This window comes from Musca domestica, unplaced genomic scaffold (genome assembly GCF_030504385.1).
Source record: "Musca domestica strain aabys unplaced genomic scaffold, Musca_domestica.polishedcontigs.V.1.1 87, whole genome shotgun sequence".
Taxonomy (NCBI): Eukaryota; Metazoa; Arthropoda; class Insecta; order Diptera; family Muscidae; genus Musca; species Musca domestica.
The window spans coordinates 373,297-397,867 of NW_026712423.1; the positions used below are offsets into that span (position 1 = coordinate 373,297).

The window sequence follows — 24,571 nt, forward strand, 5'->3', positions numbered from 1 at the left end:
AAATAAGAGATTATTGATAGCAAAATTCAAAATTAAAATATGTTCAAAAAATACTTACAAATTGCGGGATCCAAAAAAGAATACACATTTTGCATTTGTTTTGTGTGTATTATTTAGTAATTCAAGTGGTGGTTCAACAATCTGCAATGGAATAGAGTTAGAGGAAAATCAGTCACTTTGGAGAGAATGGGGGATACTGTTAAAAACAATTTTTAGTGGATATTAAACTTTAAAGAATATCACATCTTAAAGCAGTTTTTTTGTTCGCTGATCAAATATTTATTTACATGGAAAGAAACAGAATTTTTTAATAGATAAGCCCGCTTTATCACAACAACAATAATGTAGCTTTCATTGACAACATATCAATAAGAATTGACAACATATCAATAAGAATATCATAGTCAACGTGATTTTCCATGATTGTAGATATTTTTTTGAAAACGATTTTTCCAGCACGTACTGATTTCATCCAACCCCGTTCTACAAAATAATTTAATGTGATAGGTCACTTCTGCAGCACTTCTTACTGAACAAATTTAGATGATGGACAACTGGTTAGATTTCTTTTTTTTAACACTGAAGCCTTTGCTATTTCCAAAACAGCAATCTGAAGATCACTATAATTTGAATTGGGTCATATGAACGACGTTTATCAACCTGGCAATCAAATAAATAGAGAAGATGTATTCAGTAGCGACTGCTACATAATAGGCTAATGCTACACAAAATTATTTGTTTCTAGCCGGCTTTCTCAAATCTTCTGATTCCATCAAGTTATTTGGAATTTGGTCGTTTGTCAAGAGAGTTGAATTTAGTTCGAAGAATGTCCTTCAAAATTAAGAAATTGAATTTGGTGTCTACCAAAAAAGTAGCAAGTTGTTGTGGCTGCTACACAGGTTTCCATACAGGTTTCTTTTGATTTTTGCTAATCCGGTTCTAGCTTCAGGTTCAAAAATTCGGCTAATTTCGCCGGCTGTAACCAAAAATATTCTGGAGCGAGTTGGACAGGGCAATCTAAGAAGATCTAGAGGCTTTCTCTTATAGCGTTGGACCTTTCTCCCTATGTCCTTCCTAACACGCCTGGTTGGGGGAGTTTTATCTAAGGCATAATGTTTGGATTATTCCCACGCTACAACACAGAAACAGTCAATTCAACGAAAACATTTGGTTATGCTGACCTACTGGAAGGACTTTCGCCGCCTTATGCTTATAAAAAAAACGACCATGAATGGTGACGTATATCCTTTCTTTCCCTGCCTTTGTACTTTTTCCTTTCGTCGATTACGAAGCCCCACAGCCAACTTTTTCATTTGAGCGGTTTTTTGATCGGAAAATTGTATTAGATGCGAATTTACAGTTTAAAATAGAAACACTCTTTGTATTTTCTTGAGAGAAAAAATATCTACTGGACAAATGGGGGCAGCTACCCAGTTCGACGTTTTTTTAACATAATTAGATAGACAGCCAGCCCCTGTTGTGTAGAGCTAGACCCAACAATGGCGGGATCTTTAATAGGTCAAACAATTCATTACTTTGAGTTCGTTTAGATTTTTCGACGATGTCCAATCTTTTGTTGACACCATCAAAAATATTGTTCTTATTCGATCGATAGTTGAAGATCATTTTTTGACTTTGGACTATTCGAGTTCTCCAAAAAAAAAGTACTTGAATGGAATCAGATGTTGATTTCGTGTTTTATGAGCTTCAAGGATACTCAAATTTTGTCCCTTTGTGGGGGAAGTACCAAAAGGAGTGGACCTATATATTCCATCTTCACACCAGACCTTGGGTTAATAAAAAGATTCTGATGTGTGTAATTTGAAGACAATCGGACACTTATATCATATTTTATAAGAGTTATAATTATTCAAAATTTTGACCCTTGTGGGGGAAGTACTTGATAGAGTAGACCGATATTGTCCATTTTTCCACCTGACCTAGCACTGACGCAAAATCGGATTATCGCTTCTCTTCTGTGCAGAAAACATATTTTTAAAAAATGTTCGACCTTTTGTGGGAGAGTTGCCAGGAGGAGTGGCCCGATATATTCCATCTTAACACTAAACCTTGGGTTAATAAAATTATTAGGATGTGTGAAATTTGAAGGCAATCGGACACTTATATCATATTTTATAAGAGTTATAATTATTCAAAATTTTGACCCTTTGGGGGGAGGTACTTGATAGAGTAGACCGATATTGTCCATTTTCCCACCTGACCCAGCACTGATGCAAATATTGGGATATGCAAATTTCTACACAGTAAAATATTTTATTTGAAAATTTCGACCTTTTGTGAGGGAGGTACCGAAAGGAGTGGACCGATATTGCCCATCTCTGGACTCGATCTAAGTTTGACAATAATATAACGATGTACCAAGTTTGGACCAAATCGGATACTGCCTTCGAAAGTTATTGTGCGAACCAGCTAGGCAGACGGATGGACGGGCGGACTCCAAATGTGTTGAAACGAATTTTGTCCAAAGAGACCTAGTGTCTAAAACCGTTATTTCGATGAGGCACGTTTTGGCCGTATCAAATGATATCGTACCTTCTCTCTGTATTTGCTTTTATTCGGATGTTTAGACTGCCACAACTGTCAAGGAATCGCAAATTCGAGCAATTATTTTTTCAATGTCCATTACCCCTTATTACTTCTCTCTCACACAAGAGGAAACTTGCCTATCAAAATAATTATTTTCACACAATAAAGTAGTATTCTTGAAAAAAAAAAAAAAAAAAAAAAACATGTTAAATGACAGCACTTAGGGAGGATAAGTTGTCACAATCAATTGATCCATATCTGCAATTAAGCAATCTGTGGCAGTCCTTGAGGGTGCAATGTAAGACCTACTGATACCACAATTCAAATTGCAAGCCACTTGAATTTAGATCATTACAAATGCCAATTGCAAAACCACAAGAAAAAATGACGAATTAAGTTATTTATTATTTGCAGGCATGCGGCAGTTCGTTTTTTTGTTTTATTAGTTTTTGTTTATAAATAAATTATATTACTCATTAATTATCATTTTAACAAATGCTTGTATATAAAAATAAATCTAAAATATTTCGTCTGCGCTATATCTTTACATGGCTGTGTGTTTGATTTTATATTTCTCTTCGACTTTTTGCGGTTCATAGTCCACTTTTCGAGTCATACATTTTACAATAATCATTATGATAATGGCAAAGACAAGGGTACATGCCAAAAATATGGCCAACAACTTGAGGGCATGCGGTAAACGTTCCTCACACAATACCTTTGGACCTGTGGTGAACATTGATATAATATAACCATCAATGCAATCACATCGGCCATTGACTTCACAATAACCATGCTCGGGACACGGCAGCTCACATATGTTTTCTTGACAACTTCTAAGGGTGAAGTTCATTGAAAAGCCTAGATTACAGGCACACATGTTGGGTTTAATGCACACGCCATTTGGACATCCCGTTTCACATATCGGTTCACATTTGGTGTTATTTGCAATGGAACGATATCCCTCCATGCATTCACATTCATTTGGCCTAACACAAGTGCTAAATTCTTGGCAGGGTTCCTTGCAAATGGCTTGATTACAAACGATGCTAGACAATCCATAGGTATAGCCTTCAAAACATTCACAGAATTCCGGTTTACTGCATTTGCCAAAACCACAATCCATGGAGCAAACGGGTTGACATATCTGACTTTCTACATCCAAATTGTAACCCTCATTGCAAACACATTCGCCCGGTGCAACACATTTTCCATTTGGACAATTTTCCACACACTTTGGGGCACAGTCGCCATCGTTTAGATAGTAACCTTCGCAACAATAACGTTCATTTCTTGTAATGTTTTTTGGCTATCGTGGTGATGATGATGACAATTTTGAAACAAAACAGAAAAAAATTGGTTTAAAATTGAACAGTACGATAACATATCACTGATTTACCTGCAAAGTTCCATCGTCATTCTCAACATTGTAGGTTCTATGCACCACTCTGGTACACCAATTGTCGGCAAAAGTGCATTGCAGAAAAATGGTAAAAATTAGAAATTTCATTATATTCAAATCCATATTTAAGGGAAGTGATGCTTTTTCGTTCGATTCTCACAATTGGCTAACAAATCGTGACTCTTCTTTTTGAGTATAAAATTACACTGAACATGCAGTCATTTGAGCAAATTCCGCAAAGTCTATGAATATAAAAATTGCTGATTTATACATAGATGGCTTTTGCTTCTTTCTTTCTTCTTCTTTTTCTTCGTAATATTATTATTATCAATAACCACAAAAGCCTATTGTGAGATTTCTGGCCCAAGGAAATCAGCACAAAACGGAGAAAGATGTGGCTTTAAGAATATTTAACAAGAAATATCATTATATTAGCTATAATATTATGGAATGTGTTGTAAGGCTCTTAACTGCTTGGGAATGAGGGGTTTTATAGCTTACTTCGCACAAGTTATAGTAAAAATGCACCGGAAGATATTAACGGAAGCTAATCTAAAATGCATTCACATATTATAATAAATTGTTTAATTATTTAAATTAGTCAAATTTTATAGCTTTTTTTATAAGGGTCCAAGCAATAACAACTTTTGTTGTTGTTGTTGTAACAGCTTCACATGTATTGTTTGAATTCTGCTAATCCTATTTTAACTCTAGGTTTAAAAATTCAAGAAACCTTTGTGGTGTGTAACCAAAGATCTTCTGAAGTGGGGGAAGACTTGTATGAAAGCCACTCAGGCCTACCTGATATACATCTTGGTCTAGCGTTGGACCTGCTTCCCTAGATCATGTATGTCCTTCCTGATTCGCCTGCGTAGGGGCTGTAACGAAGGAATATGGATATGCTGACGTACAGGAAGAACCTTCCCCTTCTCATGCAAATGGTCCGCTGGTGTCATGAGTTCTCAGGGCGGCTGCCTTCTTGGCAGAAACTCCCCTTGAAAGACACTGCAGTTATCATTGAGCTTATATGCGTTTTTAAACATTGGGTTAGGGCAGAATACACCAGCATCGGTACCTTCTTACAACTTGGAAGCTAGACAATCCAGCGGAGGTTCACCACCATACCTGGCGTCACTATCAGGTATCTGATGGGGACATCCTTTCAAAGAGTTCAACTTTAAGTATCTTATGTACCTAAAATTTGGTTTTCCTAGATTAGTTGCTTACAAATTGATTAACAGGGGCGGGGCCGAAGGCAGTATCAGAAACGGAGCCAGTGATATTCACTAACAAAAGTAAGTTTTTGTGTCGTCAATCGCTAGGGAACCCAACTACTATTAAATATGAATAGAGGTGTTGGTTTTCATATACTTAACCCCTTTAACATTTGTTAATTCCTAATTGGTTTCAATATGCAGAATTTGTCCATACTCTCGCAGAGATTATCTGAAAATTAAATTAATAAAAGGGGATGTAATTTTTTGATGGCTTACACCCTTAGAGAAGAAAACAAGTTCGTTCATTCCCCCATGGCGAAATCTGACCTAAAACTTGTATTTATTATCATCAGCGGTCACTGTAATATAAAGGCCATGACTTCTGATTGGACTGCCAACGACACTGATTACTGAGGACTTTGCCGCTGTCTAATTCTCGTTTTGGTGAGACTCAGATTTAGGGCGGCGAAAATTAATTACGATTTGCCTTTCTAGAAGATTTAAGTGGTTAATGGCAATACGATAATTTTCTATTCGTGGACAACACGATGGACCAGCAGCTCTTCGAGTGGAGCAATTGTATTAAGACAACTGCGCTTCCTTAAACCAAACCTAAACTCTAGATATTATGCGATGTGAGGTACGATATTGGAAACTGCAGCTTAAAGCCCCATGGGAAGGTCTTGATCTTATTCGAAATTTTAATATCATAAACTTGCTTCTGATATATGTCATAGATAGATATTTTCATTGATAATAAATTGGTAATGGACGAATTCAATATTAAGAGTCAACAAAAGATTTTTTTAAGTCGATACAAATTATGAGAATATCCCCAAAATATGTTTCAGATTTCATTCGAGTAGTCAAATTTAGCAGTTTGAACATCCGACAATCATTTCGTGAGGCGTTTATGATTAAAAAAAGCTCGATTTCCATTAATTTTTTTCAAAATTCAAAATATTTTGGGCTAACACTTTAGAATTCTGACAATATATTTTGCAGCACTGTGAATTGTTACTTATTCCTAAGTAAATAAATTTTGAAAATATAAATACACTTAAAAATATGAATCATAAATATTTTGATTTTAAAAAATCGAATATCAAGTGAGTGAAATGGTGGTTCTACCTTCTGTTTAAAATAAAAATGTCATATCAAAAATTTTATTTCATATTCAAATACAGAGAATACAACAACTTCACTTAACTCTAAATATGTATGTACATACACTAAATATTTAGGTGTAAACAAACTTAGCAAAACAAAAATATAGGTAGGTAGGTGGATGGATAGGTATAAAAATAAAATACGACACTCCACCACAAACCGTACTAAAGAAATCGACGTCTACGTCGTCGTTCGGCAACAGCTATCAGGCATATGATAACAAGCATTATTGTCATGATACAAACAAAAATAAATACAACTGTTAAGGTATGATTAAACAATGGTTCACAACCAGATCCTCGTATAATGGACTTAGTGTAGCCTTCCGAGCAAATGCAATCACCATCTGGTGTACAATAACCGTGTGAACAGGGTATTCTACAGGCATTCGGTTGGCATGAAAACGTTGTATTGTTCATCGAATAACCACTCGAACAAACACACACATCTGGTGAGGAGCAATTGCCATTGAGGCAATTATTATGGCACATGGGTTGACATTTTAAGGTATCTGCATTCAACACATAACCGGGCGAACAACTTTTCCAAGTTGTTTTATTTGCAATTTGTATAATTTTATCCAACTGTATTGAGTTTTCCCAATTACGCTGACCTAGAGCCGCACTATATGTAAATACTTTACTGAAAAGGGGTTTGCAACGCCGCCTGCTAAGAGGATCAATGCCGAAACCTGGATTACATTCACAAACGTTGGGCAGAACACATCTACTATGTCTGGGACATCTTGGTTGGCACATGGGTTCACACAGCTGGGTGACTTGGTTTAAAACATATCCCTCATAACACTGACACAGGGCACCCGGTTCTAAACATTCACCAAATCCACAGTTAGCATTACAGTTTATCGATACGTTTTGGTAGTAATGATGGCGATCGCGGTGGTGTAGTGAAAAACATTTTCCACTTATACATTTTGACAAACAAATTCGTTTACAATTGGGATTTGAATTATTTGCTGTTGTACACTGGGATTTGCAAACAGGTTTACATTTCTTAGAGATGACATTGAACTCATAACCTGTATCGCATTCACAGCTACGGGGAGATTTTAGGCATTGGCCATGATCACAATTGATTTCGCATATGGGTAGGCAGTGCTTTCTGGCTATATCCCATTTAAAGCCGGCATGACACATACATTGTCCAGTCTCATTGTGGCAATAGCCATTGGGGCATGCCTCATCCTCAGTACATAAAGGGAGTTCTCCCTGCAAAAATCCCGTCGAGTTGTCGTCATCAATCTTGTTTACATTCTAAGACAAAGAGATATTTAAAATCTTTATTTTTGTACAATTGATCAAGAGTGCCATAAATATTATACCTGGATTTCCAATTCATTGTTGTTATTTCCCACCTTGTTATTCCCAACTCTTTTCACTCGGCTACACTTTACTCGCGCACTTTTTGGCGGTATGGCAATCAATAAAAACAGCAATAACACAAATGTTAGTACAAATTGTTTAGAAGAGTTCATTTGGGATTTTTTTTGTAGTTGTTGGTACTTAATTCCTATTAACTGAGTGCTATGTTTATTTTAACTGAATGTTTTTTAATCCATTTTTAATTGAATATGGCAAAGTGAACGATGACAGGCGCTGCAACGATGACTACGACGACCACAGACAACCAAAACAGCAGCAGTAGCGACAGCGTAATGACAGAAAACCCCAAAGAGCTGTGAGCATTTGAAGAGTAGAGTAGAGTGTGACTCGTTTGGTATCAGCGATGAGATGCGTGATGCATGTGTTTTGTTTTTAGACTGGCAAGAATAACGGTTATAATTTTGTTTTTCTTATTACTGAAATGGTGCTCTCACAATGTGAATTGATCAAAACAAAATTGAAGGTGGGGAGAGAGAGAGAGAGCGAAACATGGCGAGAGAGAACCAAAATAAATAAATAACTCTGAAAGAAGAGTTCTCTTTTGTTATTTCCCACGATCACCGAGAATTTTGTATGTTATCAGTTGTAGTAAGATTGAAGTTATCAGATATTCAACCGGGTTTATTAGGGTGTGTCATAGGAAGAAGAAATTAATCAAGAAATATGTTAGCTTTGTCGATTATTATGATGATAAATTGGGAGTGTTGAAACAAATATGAAACAATTCCGGTGAATAATGTAGCTAAAATCGTCAAAATACCAAATATCGGGAGATACCGTTATAGTGGGCTATACGAAAACGTGGACCTGTACAGACAATTTTCTGTCATATGCTGTAGCTTCCATTACGAACTTCAAATACCAAATTTTAAACAATTCCGGTGAATAATGTCGCTAAAATCATCAAAATACCGAATATCGGGAGGTACTGTTATATGGGAGCTATTCGAAATCGTGGACCTGCACAGACAATTTTCAATACCAAAAGTCCTGCAGATATAATATACATTTGAGTAAAATTTTATCAATCTACTTCATTTCGTTCGGAAGCTAGAGTGATTTCCACAGACATCGCTAATTCGATATAGAATTTTATGCTGATCAAGAATATATATACTTTGTGGGGTCTAAAATGTATATTTCGAGGTGTTACAAACGGAATGACAAACTTAAGATGCCCTCCATACTATGGTGGAGAGTATAAAAATGAAGGTTTAGTAAGAATCTGAATTCTATAATTTTTTTTTTAAATCTGAGCTTTAGCCGAAGGCGTCATTCAATTTGAAAAGTATTATAAATACATATTTATATTTATATGTATATTTTTTTAGAAAACCTTGATGAACCCATTTGAACTCGAAAATTTCCTAATGAAATATATGACATCATATGCAGGCATGCCTCATTCGACGAACCGAATAATACTCCAGATGTATCTGCATTTATCAAACAAAGATAATCAAGCTAACAGGCTTACCTGGTATCTCAGGTAAGGTATTTCAGAGTATTGGTAAGGTGGTTTTAGGGTATACCATTGCTCTAAATACAATGTTTTTGAAATTGCCGTGATAAGATTAAATTAAAATTTTATTAGATTTAGGTTATGCTAAAACAAAATTGCAAATATGATGATAAGAGGTGTGCTGGCTATTAGATGTCAGTCAAACGCTTGAAATCAGTAGTGTACAAGTAGAACATATAATAGCTACAAAAATTTTAACATAACAAATCTGATATATTGGACATAGTGATCTATATTTTTGTTGTCGTACAAACTGTAACCTTACACCTCCTGTTGAACTTTCACCACATTTAACCTCCGTATTCTAAAAAAAATTCCAATTAGAGTAAAATTTAACAAAATCTCCTAATATACAGACACATATTATTATGTGTCATTTTTCACACATAGATTTCGAAATAAGCATGTGATGGTATGTACTTACCTTTTTTATCAGAATTTTCTCAATTCTAACAAACATAACATAAAGATATGAAAACTCGGTACCTTTAGTTAATATGTGAATTAACAATAAACAAAAAGAAAAATAAGATAACAAAAGTTATTGTTAAGGTGTACTATTTTAAATTGTCTTAATAAGCGTGTAGAATTAATTATGTGCTTGGATAACATTATAAAGTAGAACATTTCGTCAAAGGAAGATGTCATCAAGTAGAAGGACGATTGAGACAAGGTTAATAACTATAAAATGTATGAAAAACAATGACGTTGAAATTGCGAAATTTATGATTTATTATGCCCTTACGTGATAATCTAGGTCCAGTCGTGAATAATAACTCATACATAAAGGATGTACTTTGCCCATTTGACCGCAGTTTCAAGTTAGCTCATCTAAACTGCCGAAGTCTTAAACCTTTGTCAAAGATTGAAGAGTTGAGGCAAATCTTAAGAGATGGCATATTTCATATTTTCGCAGTCTCAGAAACATGGCTGTCGGCTGAAATATGTAGTAAAGCTGTTTCCTTGCCTGGATATAAGTTCTGTCGGAATGACCGACATCGTCCTGGCAGAGGTGGGGGTGTAGGGATATTTATACGTAGCGGAATTTCTTATAAAGTTGTGTTGAAAGTTTCAGAGTTAGGATGTGAGTCGTTATTTGTCGTAGTGCATTTTAACACTATTCAAATATTGTTTGGTGTTGTCTATTTGCCCAATGGAAATTTAGTTGAATTTGAATGCCACCATAGAGACCTATTTTCTAAATACTCCAAAGTTTTCATTTTAGGGGATTTTAACATCAATCTCTTTGACACATCCAGAGCCAATGCTTTTCGTTCTATCTGTGCCCAGTATAATATATCTATCGTACATAATTCCATGCCCACACATTTTAACTTAGGTAGAAGATCAACCTCACTTATTGATTATATGCTTACGAGTGATAGTTCATGTGTGAGATATTTTGATCAGGTTCAATGTCCGTCTGTGTCTGACCATGCTCTTATTTTTGCATCTATAGATTTCGATGTCCATTATCTGCCCGATTTTATAGAGTTTCGTGATTATAACAATATTAATTGGATTAGGTTATTTAGCTTTCTTGAGTCCTTTGATAATAATGCAATGTCTAATTCAATCGATGCAAATGAAAAATGTTCTTATTTAGGTGGTTTGCTTGCTGATCTTTTTTCTTGTGTACCAATTGTTAGAAAGAAGGTACAGTTTTCTCCAGATCGTTGGTTTATGGCAAGGGACGTTACTTTTGCAAGATCTGTAAGGGATCTAGCATATACTGCTTTCCAGAGAAATAAGTCTCAGGAAAATTGGGTAAAGTATTGTAGGTATCGTAACAAAGCAAGGACAGTTATTCGTAGGAATAAAAGGAGATATTTTTCAAAGCTTTTTGGTAATATGACTTCGTCTGAAATTTGGAAAGTGCTCAGGAATTCGGGATGTGTGCAACATGATAGCGCAGAATTTGATATTGATGTCAATGATATAAATACTTTTTTCGCACAGGCCAATTCTACGTCGGATGATAATTTTGATATAACTCAATTTAATGACATTACTTCGTTTTCCTTTAAATGTGTTTCTGTGGTTGAGATTTTTGAGGCGGTTAATAAAATTAAGTCGAATGCGGTTGGTATTGATGGAATACCAATCCGCTTTATAAAACTTGTCATTCCTTACATATGTGACTATATTTTGGATTTGGTCAATTTCATCTTGACTTGTTCCTCTTACCCATTAGCTTGGAAAAATGCCCGAGTAGTTCCTATACCAAAAGCTAAAAACGTATATAGTCCAGATGACCTACATCCAATATCAATCCTACCAGCAATTTCAAAAATTATGGAAATGATCTTGAAGAATCAAATTTTGGAATACACTTCAAATATGATATCTGACACACAGTTTGCATTCCGGCAAAGGCACAACACCACACACTTACTTTTAAAAGCCACTGATTTCATCCGCCATAATATTAATGATCGAAAATTAAGTGTCCTTTTATCTCTTGATCTGTCAAAAGCGTTCAATTCCATTAACTTTGCTCATTTAATCACTAAATTAAGAGATAATTTTAATTTTTCTGGAACTGCCTGTAAACTGATTTATTCATTTATCAGAGATAGATCACAGTTTGTTGCTATCAATGGTAACCAATCTGACCCAGTGAGTTTAAATAGTGGTGTACCGCAAGGTTCTATACTGGGACCACTATTATTCCTCCTTTATGTTAATGACTTGCGTGATACCATGCAGTTCAAATCTTGTGAAATGTTGCAGTTTGCTGATGACATTTTCTTCATTTTAACTGGAGATAGTGATAACTTATCTTTGTTCGAAAGCAATGTAAATGAATGTCTGCAGCAATTCTCTAATTGGGCATCGGCGAATTATCTTACAATTAATCCGTCAAAAACTAAGGCTTTGATGTTTGGTAAGAGGAATAATATGGCTTCCGATATAAATGTCCATTTAAATTACAATAATATTGAATTTGTTACTCACCACAAAATTTTAGGTGTTATAGTGGATAATGAGCTTTCTTTTAGACAACATATTGATGCTTTATCTGGGAGAGTTTGCTTTTTGTTGAGAAAGATCTATTCCGCCAAATTATATATGCCTCTTCGTATTAGAAAATATTTAGCTCATGCTGTGCTGATGTCTAACATCCTATATGGTTTGGAAGTAATCTCGGGTTGTATCGGGATCAGTTTTACGCGTTTACAGAGAATTTTAAATTCAGTTGTGCGTTTTGTTTACAACGTTCCCCGAAGGAACCATATATCTAGATATGTTAAACTTTTTCTGGGGTGTTCTTTTACCGATTTTGTGTCTTATAGGATTCTTGTTGCCTTTTATAATATTATCAAATGTCGCACACCAACATCTCTATACAGTCTTTTTGTGTTTTCTCATTCAACAAGAAATCCTCAAATAGTTATACCAAGGATTTATAGAGATGTTTGTGCGAGATCGTTCTTAGTTAGAATTGCACGGAATTGGAATCTATTACCCTATGAACTGAGGATATTTTCCCACTCTAATAATGTTTTTAGGAAGAAACTTTTTATTCATTTTGCTTCTTTTGAGCTGTAGTTTTCTTTTCTAAATAGCCATGCTTCTGATTTTCTGACTTTTGGTGAAATGATCTTCATAATGATTGCATTGTATTACAACTATTTGAGTTATTGTTTGCTTGGACGCTATATTTTTCTTGTCTTATTATATTATTATGGCTGGGGAGCCAATGAAGAGAAATTATTTTATAGTTTTAATTTTTTTTTGTATTTAATTATAAGTATTAAATACTCAGGTTTTGCTAGCTATGTAATATGATTTTATGGTCTTAGAGGCCCTGTATTACACAAATGAGTTTGAATAAATAAATAAATAAAATAAATATGATATTGAACTCATCAATCAACATGAAAACCCGTGTATATCGAAAAAATAAATAAATATTCGATTGTGATCAGAATACAAATATCTTAAGAAATAAGAAATAAGAAGCGGTCATTGGTCAGGCTGACATAAACGAGTTCATCAGCGAAGATCATTGTCTGTTGATCGACGGGTTCTCAGATGTAGATGTAGTAGATGATATTCTTCCCGCTGGTTAAATTCGGTGTCAGAAATCTTATAGGAATTCAAAAAGGACAGAATTGGGCAAATTGAACGACAGAGTTGAAACAGGTCTGAGAAGGCTGCAAAATCGCCGCCATGCCAGTCTGTGACATGCCATGCGGAATGTTGGCTCCTACCTCCTTTTATGTAGTTGAAGGAGATCCTGTAGCCACGGATAAGGCCGAAGAGCCTAAGAAGTCGAAGGGTTCTCAGACCAGTGGATTTTATTCTTTCCGCTGGCTGAATTCGGTGTCAAAAATCGTATAGGGATCCAAAAATGACTGAATTGGGTCCCTCGAGTATTCCCAAGTGTTTCAAGTTATGAGAAAGCTTGTCGAATCAGCTATCCTGTGGAGGAAAATACCTTCCGATTTGGAGGACGAAGGACAATGCTATTCTTCTCCTATAAAGCAGATTTCAATATTCAAAAAGTGTGTCAAAGAAGACTAAACGAAGATCAGCTTTTACGAGTATTCCCAAGTGTTCTTCTTTCAAGTTATGAGAAAGCTTGTCGAATCTGCTATCCTGTGGAGGAAAATACCCACCGATTTGGAGGACGGAGGACAATGTTATTCTTCTCCTATAAAGCAGATTTAAATAAGCAAAAAAAAGCGAATTAAAGAAGACTAAACGAAAATCAGCTTTCACGAGTCTTTGGAGGGAGTGAATGGCCCTGTCAGATTTCGCAAAATAATGTTTAAGAACCCGATGTTCATAGGCAGTATAAAGCAAGATGATAACACATTCTGGTCTCAAGACTCTCGGCTCACTCATCCATTTCCCTGTTGTAAGGATACAGGTGGTACATTGTACAGCGGAAGAGACTTATAGGAGGGATACTTAGCCTTTACTGATGACCAATATATCAGCAATGTTGCAAAATTCATCTGTGTCGGTGTTGGCCATCTTGCAGGAGATGTTTAAGGCCTTTCCTCGCGTTGTGCTTCGTAACCAATCTATGGAAAGGAGTTACGGTAACATATATTCCCAAAGCCGGGAAACCCAGTCTCAAATTACCTAAAGACTACAGACCGATTAGCCTCTCTTCCTTTATAATGAAGACCTTAATAAAAAAAGTACTTCGGAGCATGCCTATGCCAAGGGTTGGTTAATGCAGACAGTCCTAAAAGAAGTTGTCGGATACAAAATATGGAAAACACCAATTTTACTTTGGCGGCTTTTCTCGATATAGAGGAGGTTTTTATAAATGTGAAGCTGGAATTGATCCATAATGCTCCCTATGTCTCTGGTATTTCCACAATCCTGATATAATTAATTGATAGGATGCCAAAAATCAGGATTATCAAAATCGAGCTTGGAAGAGTTCCATCAGGTAAAAAGATCAACAGAAGTACAACACAGCTGGGAGGAGTTCCTCTCACCCTCTTGCTTTAGGTTATAAATGAAATACCAGTGTGTTTCGATCAACTGAGAATAAAGGTAGTCATCGCCGTGGTGCCGATAATTTGTAGATTTATTTCAAATATCGCAGACCTAAGACAAGGTGCATTAGAGCAGTTTTTTGCTTGAGCCCATCGAAATGGTATAGGAGTAAACCCTGCAACAACTGACCTATTACCATTCACTAGAAAACGAAAAGTAGAAAAATCGCTACCAGTACTGGATCGGGACACTGAAACTTTCTTCTAGTGCCAAATATCTCTATACGACTCTGGGCAGGCGTATAAATTGGGGGGAAAACATCGAGGGGCGCATATACAGTCAAGAATCTGGGGACTTCAACCACAAGTCGTACATCACAGTCGTCGTACTTGTGGTGACCTATGGGTGCCTGGTCTGGTGGCATGGTACCAAGACCAAGAGATCGTGCACAGAGCCGCGTCCTTGCTGATAACTGGAGCTCTCGAGGGCACTCCTCAGTCGACGTGGAATGTGAGGCTAAAGATCCAGCCATTGGATCTTTTGGCGCAGTTTCAAGCAACAAGGAGTGCACTGAGACTACGGGCAGCGGGATGATTACGCTTTTCGCGTTTTGGTCATGCATGGATCCTGAGCATACCTACAAGTCGGAAGGTGATACAATTAGTGACCACGTGTCATCCTTTTCGACTTCAACTTCATTGACGTAACTATTCGGGATAGAGACGCTTGAGTTGCTGGCCATATACACAGATGGAAGAAGGCACAGGTCCTGGCGTATTCTGTCCAAATTCAATCTCACTTTCTTGTAGCAAACAGGACTAGTAACTATATATGTCGATAGTCAGGCGGCCCTCATATCCATCAAATACAGAGAAACTCTTCGCCGCAAGAAAGTCATTCTTGAAATACCTGGTTCACAATCGATTGATCTACCGATTGAAGAGAATGTCAAACCACCTATTAGCTATTGTGTCACCCGATCCAAGAAGGCTCTCAACGTAGAAGGTTGCACCTAGAAACCTGTTTTACAAGGTATCTAGGGATATCCGGCCTACAAGGAACCTGCTCCCTGGAAACCTGTATTACAAGATATCTAGGGCAGTATAGCCTACAAAGAACCTGCATCCTTCTTTCATTTAGCAGGTCCGATCTACAAATCGAGGTGGGCACAGGAAAGCCTTTGTATTACCAGTTATCTCCAATTCTTATTTCTTTTTTCTCAATTTATATATTTTCTATTCACACTTATTCTTCCAAGGATGAGCACAGTAGACTCATGATGAAGCAGCTGCCGACTCCAATCCCTATCCCTGCGCATCCCGTAACCTAACCTACACTTGGAATTACGCCTTTTACTGGCTTCCTCACGACATTGAGATGCATTCGAAACTGCTTAAAAACTATTAAAAAAATACAAGTTATACTGTTACCTCTTCTAATTTAAATTGAATTGAAATTTGGATTCGAATACTCCGATGAAAAGAAAGCCCAAGTATATTATTAAACAAAGCAATGTGAAGATTTTTTTTTCAATTTCATCATAATTAGAAGAAAGTAAAAAGGGACGAATGTCACGTTTCTAATGTCTAAGTAAAAAAATGCAATTGCTTTTCTATAAATTGTTGGATGACTAATTTGCTTTTATTATAGCCTCTACTAAAAGTTTGAGGGCATATTAAGTTTTTAATTTCGATTCGTAGATTTATTTTTATTTTATTTTATAAACAAGTTAGTTTAAGACGTCCTTTTGCCATATAATTTAGTTCGCCTTCTTTTAGATGACCTTAAATTTCCCACAAAAAATAAAGACGTTTAGTGTTCTTGTGCGTGTAGGAAACCTAACCCCTAAAATTGTCCAGAAAATAATGGAAATGTTGACCGAACTTTTCATACGATTTTGGCTTCTATTTAATATTTTTGGGTTTTAGAAAAGAGGTCGAGTTATACATCCAATCATGAGTCTTTCTGAGCGGGTGATTTCTTTCAAAAAATACCAATACAGTTGCTGCTACCACACGATATGTTTAAATTCTATGTTATTTCTTAAGATTAAGTCTAAATTTTCAGTAGAAATTACACGCTGTTTTTGTGTTTGGATTTCAGAGCCAGCAGAAACCACTATGTTGAAAACATCAAATGTTCCGGTCTTTTTGACTGAAAAATGTTTGGTCATGCCATTATTTTAATATGGGGTTTTCCGATAAATTCAAGCAGCCTTAAGATGCCACCCCCAATCTCCACTTAAAATTCAATAAAATTTGAATAATAATATTACTCATTTGGTTTTTAAATATTGTCTCATGTCTATAAGTTTCTTTCTGATCCAAACCACAATGTATAAATAATCTATATATAGTAGTATACGACAACTGCATTACAAAGAATAGCTTCTTCATCTTAGTATACTCAAGAACTTCTTTGAAGAAATAGCCAACAACAAAAAGCAAACAAGTCAAAATTATGATTTTACGATTTTTAATAAGTTTGGTAATAATTGGACAATTTTTTGCGTTGGCGGCAGCAATAGATGTTGAAGATCACATGTGTTCCGAAGAAACTAAAATGCCTAATGGTCAGGTATGTTGTTGTTAAATAAAGTGGTGAAAATGGGAGTTCCAGGGCAGAAAAATTGGTAAATGTCCAAAGCAAGACTATCAGATTCACGATGCTTTAGAAGGAGAATGTTTTTTTTTAGAAAAATGGTTGATTCTTGGCATGGTCATTGAAAATAAATTCTTGTAGTTGTCACAAATTTGAGTCGATTACTGCTCAACAGATCTCTTCAAATATTCTTAAAAACTGAATAGGGTATGGTCACCAAGTTCTTCAATATATGTTGCAAAAACACGTTTCTTGGTCAGAAGGTTAAGAATATCGATAATTATGGTAAAAATATCACTATCGAATTGTGAACAGAAGTCCTTCCAAATATTCGTTAAAAAAATCCACTACATTTGTTCAACATGAAAACATAAAAACTCCTCTCCAGTACAATTGGTCAAAATGGGTTCCTGCCCGTAGGTAAAAAGTATCAACGAAATATTGTTTTATGTACAGGAAGGTCCTAAAATACAGATAACTTGCGTATAATTTAATTGTGGATCTTCGGGTTCGGGGAACATAGCTGATTGCTAACGGACGCGTCCACAGGTTGCGTATAGTGAAAAGCACCTATTAGATATACTGTATAGCTGCAAGAATGACCTAGGATCAGCCTCAACAAGAATGACCTTAGGATCAGTCTCGAGCAGTGATTCAGGATCATCTGCTTCTGACAGTTATTGCGGATTTTGGCACCGTTAAGGCAGAATCAAGACAGCATCCCTGTACACTTCGGGGATGTGTTCCTAATAAACGATAGTGTAGCCAGACAGTAGATAGCAATCCGACAAGATATTGCGGATATGGGACCGTTAAAGCAAAGTCAAGACAGCATCCCTGTAAACTTCGGGGATGTGAAAAAGAACAGCATAACTGTTGTGCTTTTATGGTTTGAAATAAAAGCCAATGTTTGTTAATACTAAAGGTGTAAAGATTTATTGGATGATGAGCGTTCACAGCTACTAATTTAAAAAGAATGTAGAAGTTACAATGTAGTGAGTCAGACTCGAGTGACAGACAAAACAAGACTGAGCAAGCAAAAATGGCGGTAGCACGGCGTCCTATTATATGAGCGTTGCCGTATAGGATGTTGCAACATGAGATGCCATATTGTTAATGTGGGTTGCCCCAACATCTCCCTCCTTAAGATGAGAAGGTGATCTTGAAATAGGTTCGACTGGTTGTCTGCGACTTGTTATTCTTTGAGGTGTCCAGTTTGGTGAACCTGTTGGAGTTGCAAAATGTTCTTGATGGTTAGGCAAAGCGATTTCGAATTCTTCAAGTAGTACGTCCAATGGTAGTTTTTGTCGTTCTTGACTGCTTGACTCTACCGATTCTCTATGTCGAAGTTGATCAGTATGAGCTCGTACTAGAATTTTCCTGTCCCCAACGTCGATTAGAGTGTTGTAAATGACTTTCCCTTTACGCTCGACTATTTCGCCTGTTGTCCAGTAACTTTTGTTTCCTTTGAAGTTTCTGGCATAGACCAATTCTCCGTTGCTAAACTCTCTGTTTTTGGTACCGTGTTTGGTATTGTACTGCTGTTCCATTTTGTGATTGACGTTATACTCAGGCGATTGTTGCTTCCTTAGAACGTCGAAGACCGTTCTCATTTTTCTTCCGATGAAGGATTCTGCTGGAGACTTACCTTCTGTTGCATTGGGATTTGGTGTGGATCTGTAGACTTCTAGGAAGGTTTGGAGAGATTCCGTAGGCGTTTCTTCCCCTTCTAGTTTTTTTAATGCACGTTTAAGTGTATCAACGAAACGCTCGGCTTGTCCATTTGAACTTGGATGAAAACGAACAGTCCTTGTGTGTTTAATGCCTTTTTTGCTGCACCACTTCTCAAATTGTTCTGAACAGAACTGTGTTCCGTTGTCCGAGACCAAGTGTTCAGGATTTCCGAAGAGTGCACAATATTCGTTTAACATTTTTAATGTTGCATATGTGGTTGTCGTTGTTGTCTCGTATATAACAGGGTATTTTGAATACGAGTCGATGATAAGAAGATAATATTTACCTTTTTCTGGACCAGCATAGTCTATATGTATCCTTTCAAGAGGGTGTGAAGTTAATGGCCATGGGCAAAGATTTGTTTTTACTGGACTTTTTGCCGCATGTTGACAATTTTTGCATTTCCGAACAAAGTCTTCAATTTGTTTGTCGATGTTTGGCCAATAAACATAACTTCTGGCGATGGCTTTGCTGCGTTCTGCTGATAAGTGTCCTCTGTGAAGTTGTTGTAAGATTTGTCTCTGATATGATTTAGGGATTACTATACGATTATTGAAGAGAATACAACCATCGAAGGTTGAAAGATTTTCCTTGCGGTTGAAAAATTGAATAATTGATGGGTTAATATTTTTCTTGCTTTCTGGCCATTCTGTTTGAATGTATTTGAGGACCATTTGTAAATCCGTGTCTTTTGTTGTTGCATCGACGATCATTTTAAATGATACTGGGAGAACTGACATAGTTTCATTTATCTCGTTACGTATGTCTTCTTCGAATGATATTGAAGCCACTATAAAGTCATCTGCTGGTTTTTCGTGATTGTTGACTTTTGTTTTGCACAGACCTGGGGTACTGTTATCAAAAACTGATTGATAATTCGTTTTCAATTCTGCTATTTCATCAACGAAGTTTATTTGATGACACCATGAGGTTATTGGTTTCTGCCATAGATTGAATGCTTGAATCCAATCGATTCCCATGATATTGAGTTTTTCTATATCTGTTATATAACATTTTAATGTTTTTGATGTTTTGTCGATTGTGACGTCACATTGAAATTCTGCTAGGAGCTTGATTGAGTTTGCGTTTGCGTCGCTAGCGTTGTCAAAAGTTTCGTAGGCTTCAGGCTTACCTATAGCTTTCCATGTGTTGATAGATACAATTGATATGTCTGATGCAGTATCAATTTGAAGTTTTACAGGATTGTTGTTAATTAGGACAGTTGTGTATTTCCTTAAGTCGCGGAAATTAATGTTGTGTGTTTTGAAAACTGCCTTAGTTTTGAATGATTTCCTTGAATTGCTGTATTTCTTGAATTCGTTCTGGTTGTTTTCAGACGATGATTTTAAATTCTTACCAGTCTTAGCGATGTTGCAAAAGTTATTTTTATGACCCACTTGATTGCATGTTGTGCATTTATGTTTCTGGAAAGGACAAAATTTGACGTAGTGAAGGTCTCCGCAATACCAACAGGGTGAATTGGGTGTTTTGTGCTTCTTAAAGTCTTTTGCGTGCTTGTTGAGTGAACAGACGATTTTTGATTGATGTTCAATGAGAATGTTGTCCGATTTGAGATCTAGAATTCGTTGTGTTTCGTCTACTAGTTGATCTAGGTTCATTGTAGTGTTTTCATCATCCAGTACCTTTAGTAAGCGAAGTCTTATGTCGTTGTCCTTTGCTGACTTGAGTCCTAAGACGAAAATGAGACATTTGAATTGGTCGATTTTCAGTTCTTTCATTTTGAATAGTTCGCATTGTAGGTTTACTCTGCTTGCGTATTCTCTGAAATCTTCGCTGTCGCCTTTTGCTAGCTGAAGGCATTTGTATCTTTGTGAGACTTGTGTTTCTGTTTTACCAAAGAGTTTCTTGAGTTTCTCTACTGTATCCTTTAGAGTCATGTCTTCAGGTTTTGCTGGTAATACGTAGTTGGCAAATCTTTCATGTACTTGGTTCGACATTTTTCTCCATAACAAGGCCACTTTGTCATGTTCTTCGAGTGAGCTTGCTTCTTTTTCGAAAACATGCACAAACCTGTTGTACCACGCTTGAAATATCAGACCGCTCTCTGGCTCGTATACGAATGCTGTCATTGACTGTGCTAGTGATTCCATTAGTGCTGCTTTGGATGAATTTGATGTTTGTGGTGAGTGTGGTGAATATGGTGCTCCTTGTGCTTGAAGAAGATCAGCCATATGCTTTAGCAGTTGCGTTTGTTGCGACATTGCTTTTTGTTGCTCTGTTAACAATTGTAGAATTATGTCTTGAGACATTTTTGCGGATTGTTGTGTGTGCAATTATTGATCAATTTCCACTATCCTCGTCGCCACTTTTGTTGTACTTTTATAGTTGAAATAAAAGCCAATGTTTGTTAATACTAAAGGTGTAAAGATTTATTGGATGATGAGCGTTCACAGCTACTAATTTAAAAAGAATGTAGAAGTTACAATGTAGTGAGTCAGACTCGAGTGACAGACAAAACAAGACTGAGCAAGCAAAAATGGCGGTAGCACGGCGTCCTATTATATGAGCGTTGCCGTATAGGATGTTGCAACATGAGATGCCATATTGTTAATGTGGGTTGCCCCAACAATAACTATATACTGAGGAAGAGGAAATAGACCACGGTAATCCATGGCTGGAGCTCTAGTCAGTGGTTGACTGCCAAGGTAGTTGACCTAAATAGTCGCATGCAAAAGGTGGTATCGGAGGACAATTCCATGATGTAACGTTCAAAATGTATATTTTTAAAAAATACGAATTCGGTACTGGAAGTCATAGAAAATCCCTTCTAAAATTATTTTTTAAAAATCCAAAGACAGTTAAAAACCAGTAAAGAAAGTCTTCAAGTCGGGCGGGGCCGACTTTATGATACCCTACACCACTTTGCTATTTAAGTAGAGCTCCACATAATAATTAAAAGTTTTTATGGGAGAATTCAATCATACACGCTATGATTATAACTATAATTTAAAGTTCAAAGGACTAAATATGCCGAAGCATTTGTATCTTTTAAATTCGGAATTGTATTGCTCATTTGGTGCACATCGTTGTTACGGAGTGCATATTACGGTTGTGGGTAACAAATCGGATGAATAATATATATGGAAGCTAAGGCTATATCTGAACCGATCTTCACCAAATTTGACATACTAACTTCTAGACTCAATTCGGTCGTAAGTGCCAAATTCCATCCCATTTGGACAAATATTAGACGTTTGGTGCACAATAAAAGGTAAATCGGACGAAGTTATATATGGGAGCTATATCCAAATCTGAACCGATCTCGATAAAATTTAGCAAATGTATTTCTGAGCTGTATTTGATATATTTCCCCAAATATTGTTGTTGCAGGGTGCATATAACGGCGGCGGTGGACAAAAATAACAAATCGGATGAACAATATACATGGGAGCTATAGCTATATCTGAACCGATTTCGATCAAATTTGGCATACATATTTTCAGGCCTAATTTGGGTGTATATGCAAAATTCCATACAATTCGGGCTGATATTACACGTTTGGTGCACAATAAAAGGCAAATCTGACGAAGATATATATGGGAGCTATATCTAAATTTTGACCGATTATCTCCAATTTCAATAGGGTTCGTCCTTGGACCAAACAGAAGATCTTTGCAAAATTTCATCTGGATCGGGCAATAAATGCGACCTGTACTTTGTTTACAAAAATACATGGACAGACGGACAGACGGACGGACGGACATGCATAAATCGACTCAGAATGTGATTCTATGCAGATCATCAAAAGGAACTATCGGTCTATCTCGTTTCCTTTTGCCTTTTACAAACAAATGCACAAAGACATAATACCCTGACCACCTTGTGGTGTAGGGTATAAAAATTGACCAAATGGGGTGGACACCTCGTTCAAGGATTTCAAGATTCACGATTTTTAAGAAATTTGCGATCAGACATCGAATTCACTTTTCAAAATATATTAACCTTTTGTTTGGAAGGAACTGGAATGAGTAGACTGGTATATCTAATACTCAAATGCCGGCATTAATTTCGCAGTTTATGAAAATTTAAGAATATTCAATTTTTTAACTATTCGCGGGGAGGTTCCAGTAACGTGTTTTTTCAAGAGATATATTGGACCTTGAAGCTTTTTTTCGATGATTTACAACCATAAGGCTGAAGATATGATTTGGCGAGGTAACTTTTCGCATTTATTCCTAGCTGTTTTAAATCAACGTTTTGATACAAGATTTGGTGCTACAAATTTGAAGCCTGTACCTTTCTCTATATTAAGAGGAGTAAAGACTGTAGAATACTATAACACTTTTATATATTAAATTCCCTTATTTTTTAATAACTCTTTCTTTCTTCCTTTCCACGCAGATCGTAACGTCACCGAAATGCTGCTCGGGCTATGTGAAAATTGGTAAACACTGTCAACCCTATTGCGAGAATTGTCAAAATGGCAGATGTATTCGGCCGAATGAATGTGAATGTCTCGTTGGCTACTTTTGGAATCAAACCACAAAAGCTTGTCAGCAAGTATGCCATTGTGAGAATGGTTTTTGTCCACATCAAAATCAATGCGTCTGTAATAAAGGCTATAGAAAGCCACGACCAACATCTTATTATTGTGAGCCGATATGCGATGATCCCGAATGTCCGCCATATTCGGTGTGTAGCGGTCCACAACAGTGCGTTTGTTTTAAGGGCTTTGAAATGAATCCGGAAACGGGTGAATGTGAACTAATATGTGACAATGATGAATTGTTTCGTCCCGACTATGAAGCTCAAAAATGTGTTCTCAAGCATTGTTCGTGTACCAACACGGGTGGAGGTTATTGCCTGCATAATTATGATGAATGCTATTGCTATGAGGGATTTCGTAAAACCAATAAAAGCCATTGCGAACCTTTGTGCCGCGAGAAGTGTGAAAATGCCGATTGTGTGGGTTCAAATGAATGTCGTTGCTGGCACGGATACCATGAATCCATTGATCCACATGTTTGTGAGGAGGACAGCATGTGTCGTGGTAAACCATGCCATAATGGAGTATGTCAACTTAATGGCAATTGTAAATGTAAAAGTGGTTTCAACAAATCACTTAATATTAAAGGACAAATTATCTGTGATACCACATCGATGTTTATTGCCAAAATAATGGCTTTAGTATTGAGTATACCACTAATATTGGCTGCAAGTGTTTTCCTATACGTATACATGGAGGCGAGGAAGAAAAGAATTATCAACATGCCCACCGTGCAATATGGCGAGGATGATGATGGATATGCTTATGCTTATAATAATTAAATAAAAATAAACGTTCTTGTAAAAAAAATATTAAAATATATATTGAGTTGCGTTATGATTGTTCAAAATGCTAACCCGAATGCACCGATAAATTCCATATTTACGTTAGATCCCTGGTTAAGAGAAATATTTAGATAATCGACATTTTGAAAGGACTTGTTTCACTTGTTTTGAGATATGGAAATGGTGACCCTTTTGGGGAAGGTATCACAAAGAAAAGTTG

The 24,571-nt window shown here is 36.4% G+C and overlaps 4 protein-coding genes across 5 annotated transcripts in view; 1 reads left to right on the forward strand and 3 right to left on the reverse strand.

Annotated features, from left to right (window-relative positions):
* LOC101892819 (cytokine-like nuclear factor N-PAC) overlaps positions 1 to 24,571 on the reverse strand; it is a 32,267-nt gene that overhangs the window by 4,198 nt on the left and 3,498 nt on the right. For both annotated transcript variants that reach the window (XM_059131404.1, XM_059131403.1), the window contains exon 3: positions 59 to 141. In XM_059131404.1, the coding sequence (XP_058987387.1) occupies positions 59 to 141 (83 nt within the window). The remainder of the gene's footprint in view (positions 1 to 58; positions 142 to 24,571) is intronic.
* On the reverse strand, positions 2,994 to 4,193 carry LOC131806750 (epidermal growth factor-like protein). Its single transcript, XM_059131405.1, has 2 exons — positions 3,947 to 4,193; positions 2,994 to 3,856 (listed from the first exon to the last, which is right to left on the reverse strand). Exons 1-2 carry the CDS (start codon positions 4,070 to 4,072, stop codon positions 3,092 to 3,094), a joined length of 891 nt encoding a protein of 296 aa, XP_058987388.1. The 5' UTR covers positions 4,073 to 4,193; the 3' UTR covers positions 2,994 to 3,091.
* Positions 6,319 to 8,129, reverse strand: LOC101892641 (epidermal growth factor-like protein). The gene is made up of 2 exons (XM_011297476.3): positions 7,679 to 8,129; positions 6,319 to 7,610 (listed from the first exon to the last, which is right to left on the reverse strand). The coding sequence occupies exons 1-2, from the start codon at positions 7,829 to 7,831 to the stop codon at positions 6,501 to 6,503; spliced, it is 1,263 nt and encodes a 420-aa protein (XP_011295778.2). The 5' UTR covers positions 7,832 to 8,129; the 3' UTR covers positions 6,319 to 6,500.
* LOC101892802 (epidermal growth factor-like protein) lies at positions 17,099 to 24,417 on the forward strand. Its single transcript, XM_011295165.3, has 2 exons — positions 17,099 to 17,301; positions 23,422 to 24,417. The coding sequence occupies exons 1-2, from the start codon at positions 17,185 to 17,187 to the stop codon at positions 24,346 to 24,348; spliced, it is 1,044 nt and encodes a 347-aa protein (XP_011293467.1). The 5' UTR covers positions 17,099 to 17,184; the 3' UTR covers positions 24,349 to 24,417.

Coding starts and splice junctions, on each gene's coding strand:
- LOC131806750 (XM_059131405.1), bottom strand. CDS start 4,072: ATGGATTTGAATATAATGAAATTTCTAATTTTTACCATTTTTCTGCAA. Junction 3,857..3,946: donor ATGACGATGGAACTTTGCAG/GTAAATCAGTGA, acceptor TCACCACGATAG/CCAAAAAACATTACAAGAAA.
- LOC101892802 (XM_011295165.3), top strand. CDS start 17,185: ATGATTTTACGATTTTTAATAAGTTTGGTAATAATTGGACAATTTTTT. Junction 17,302..23,421: donor CTAAAATGCCTAATGGTCAG/GTATGTTGTTGT, acceptor CTTTCCACGCAG/ATCGTAACGTCACCGAAATG.
- LOC101892641 (XM_011297476.3), bottom strand. CDS start 7,831: ATGAACTCTTCTAAACAATTTGTACTAACATTTGTGTTATTGCTGTTT. Junction 7,611..7,678: donor ACAATGAATTGGAAATCCAG/GTATAATATTTA, acceptor TCTTTGTCTTAG/AATGTAAACAAGATTGATGA.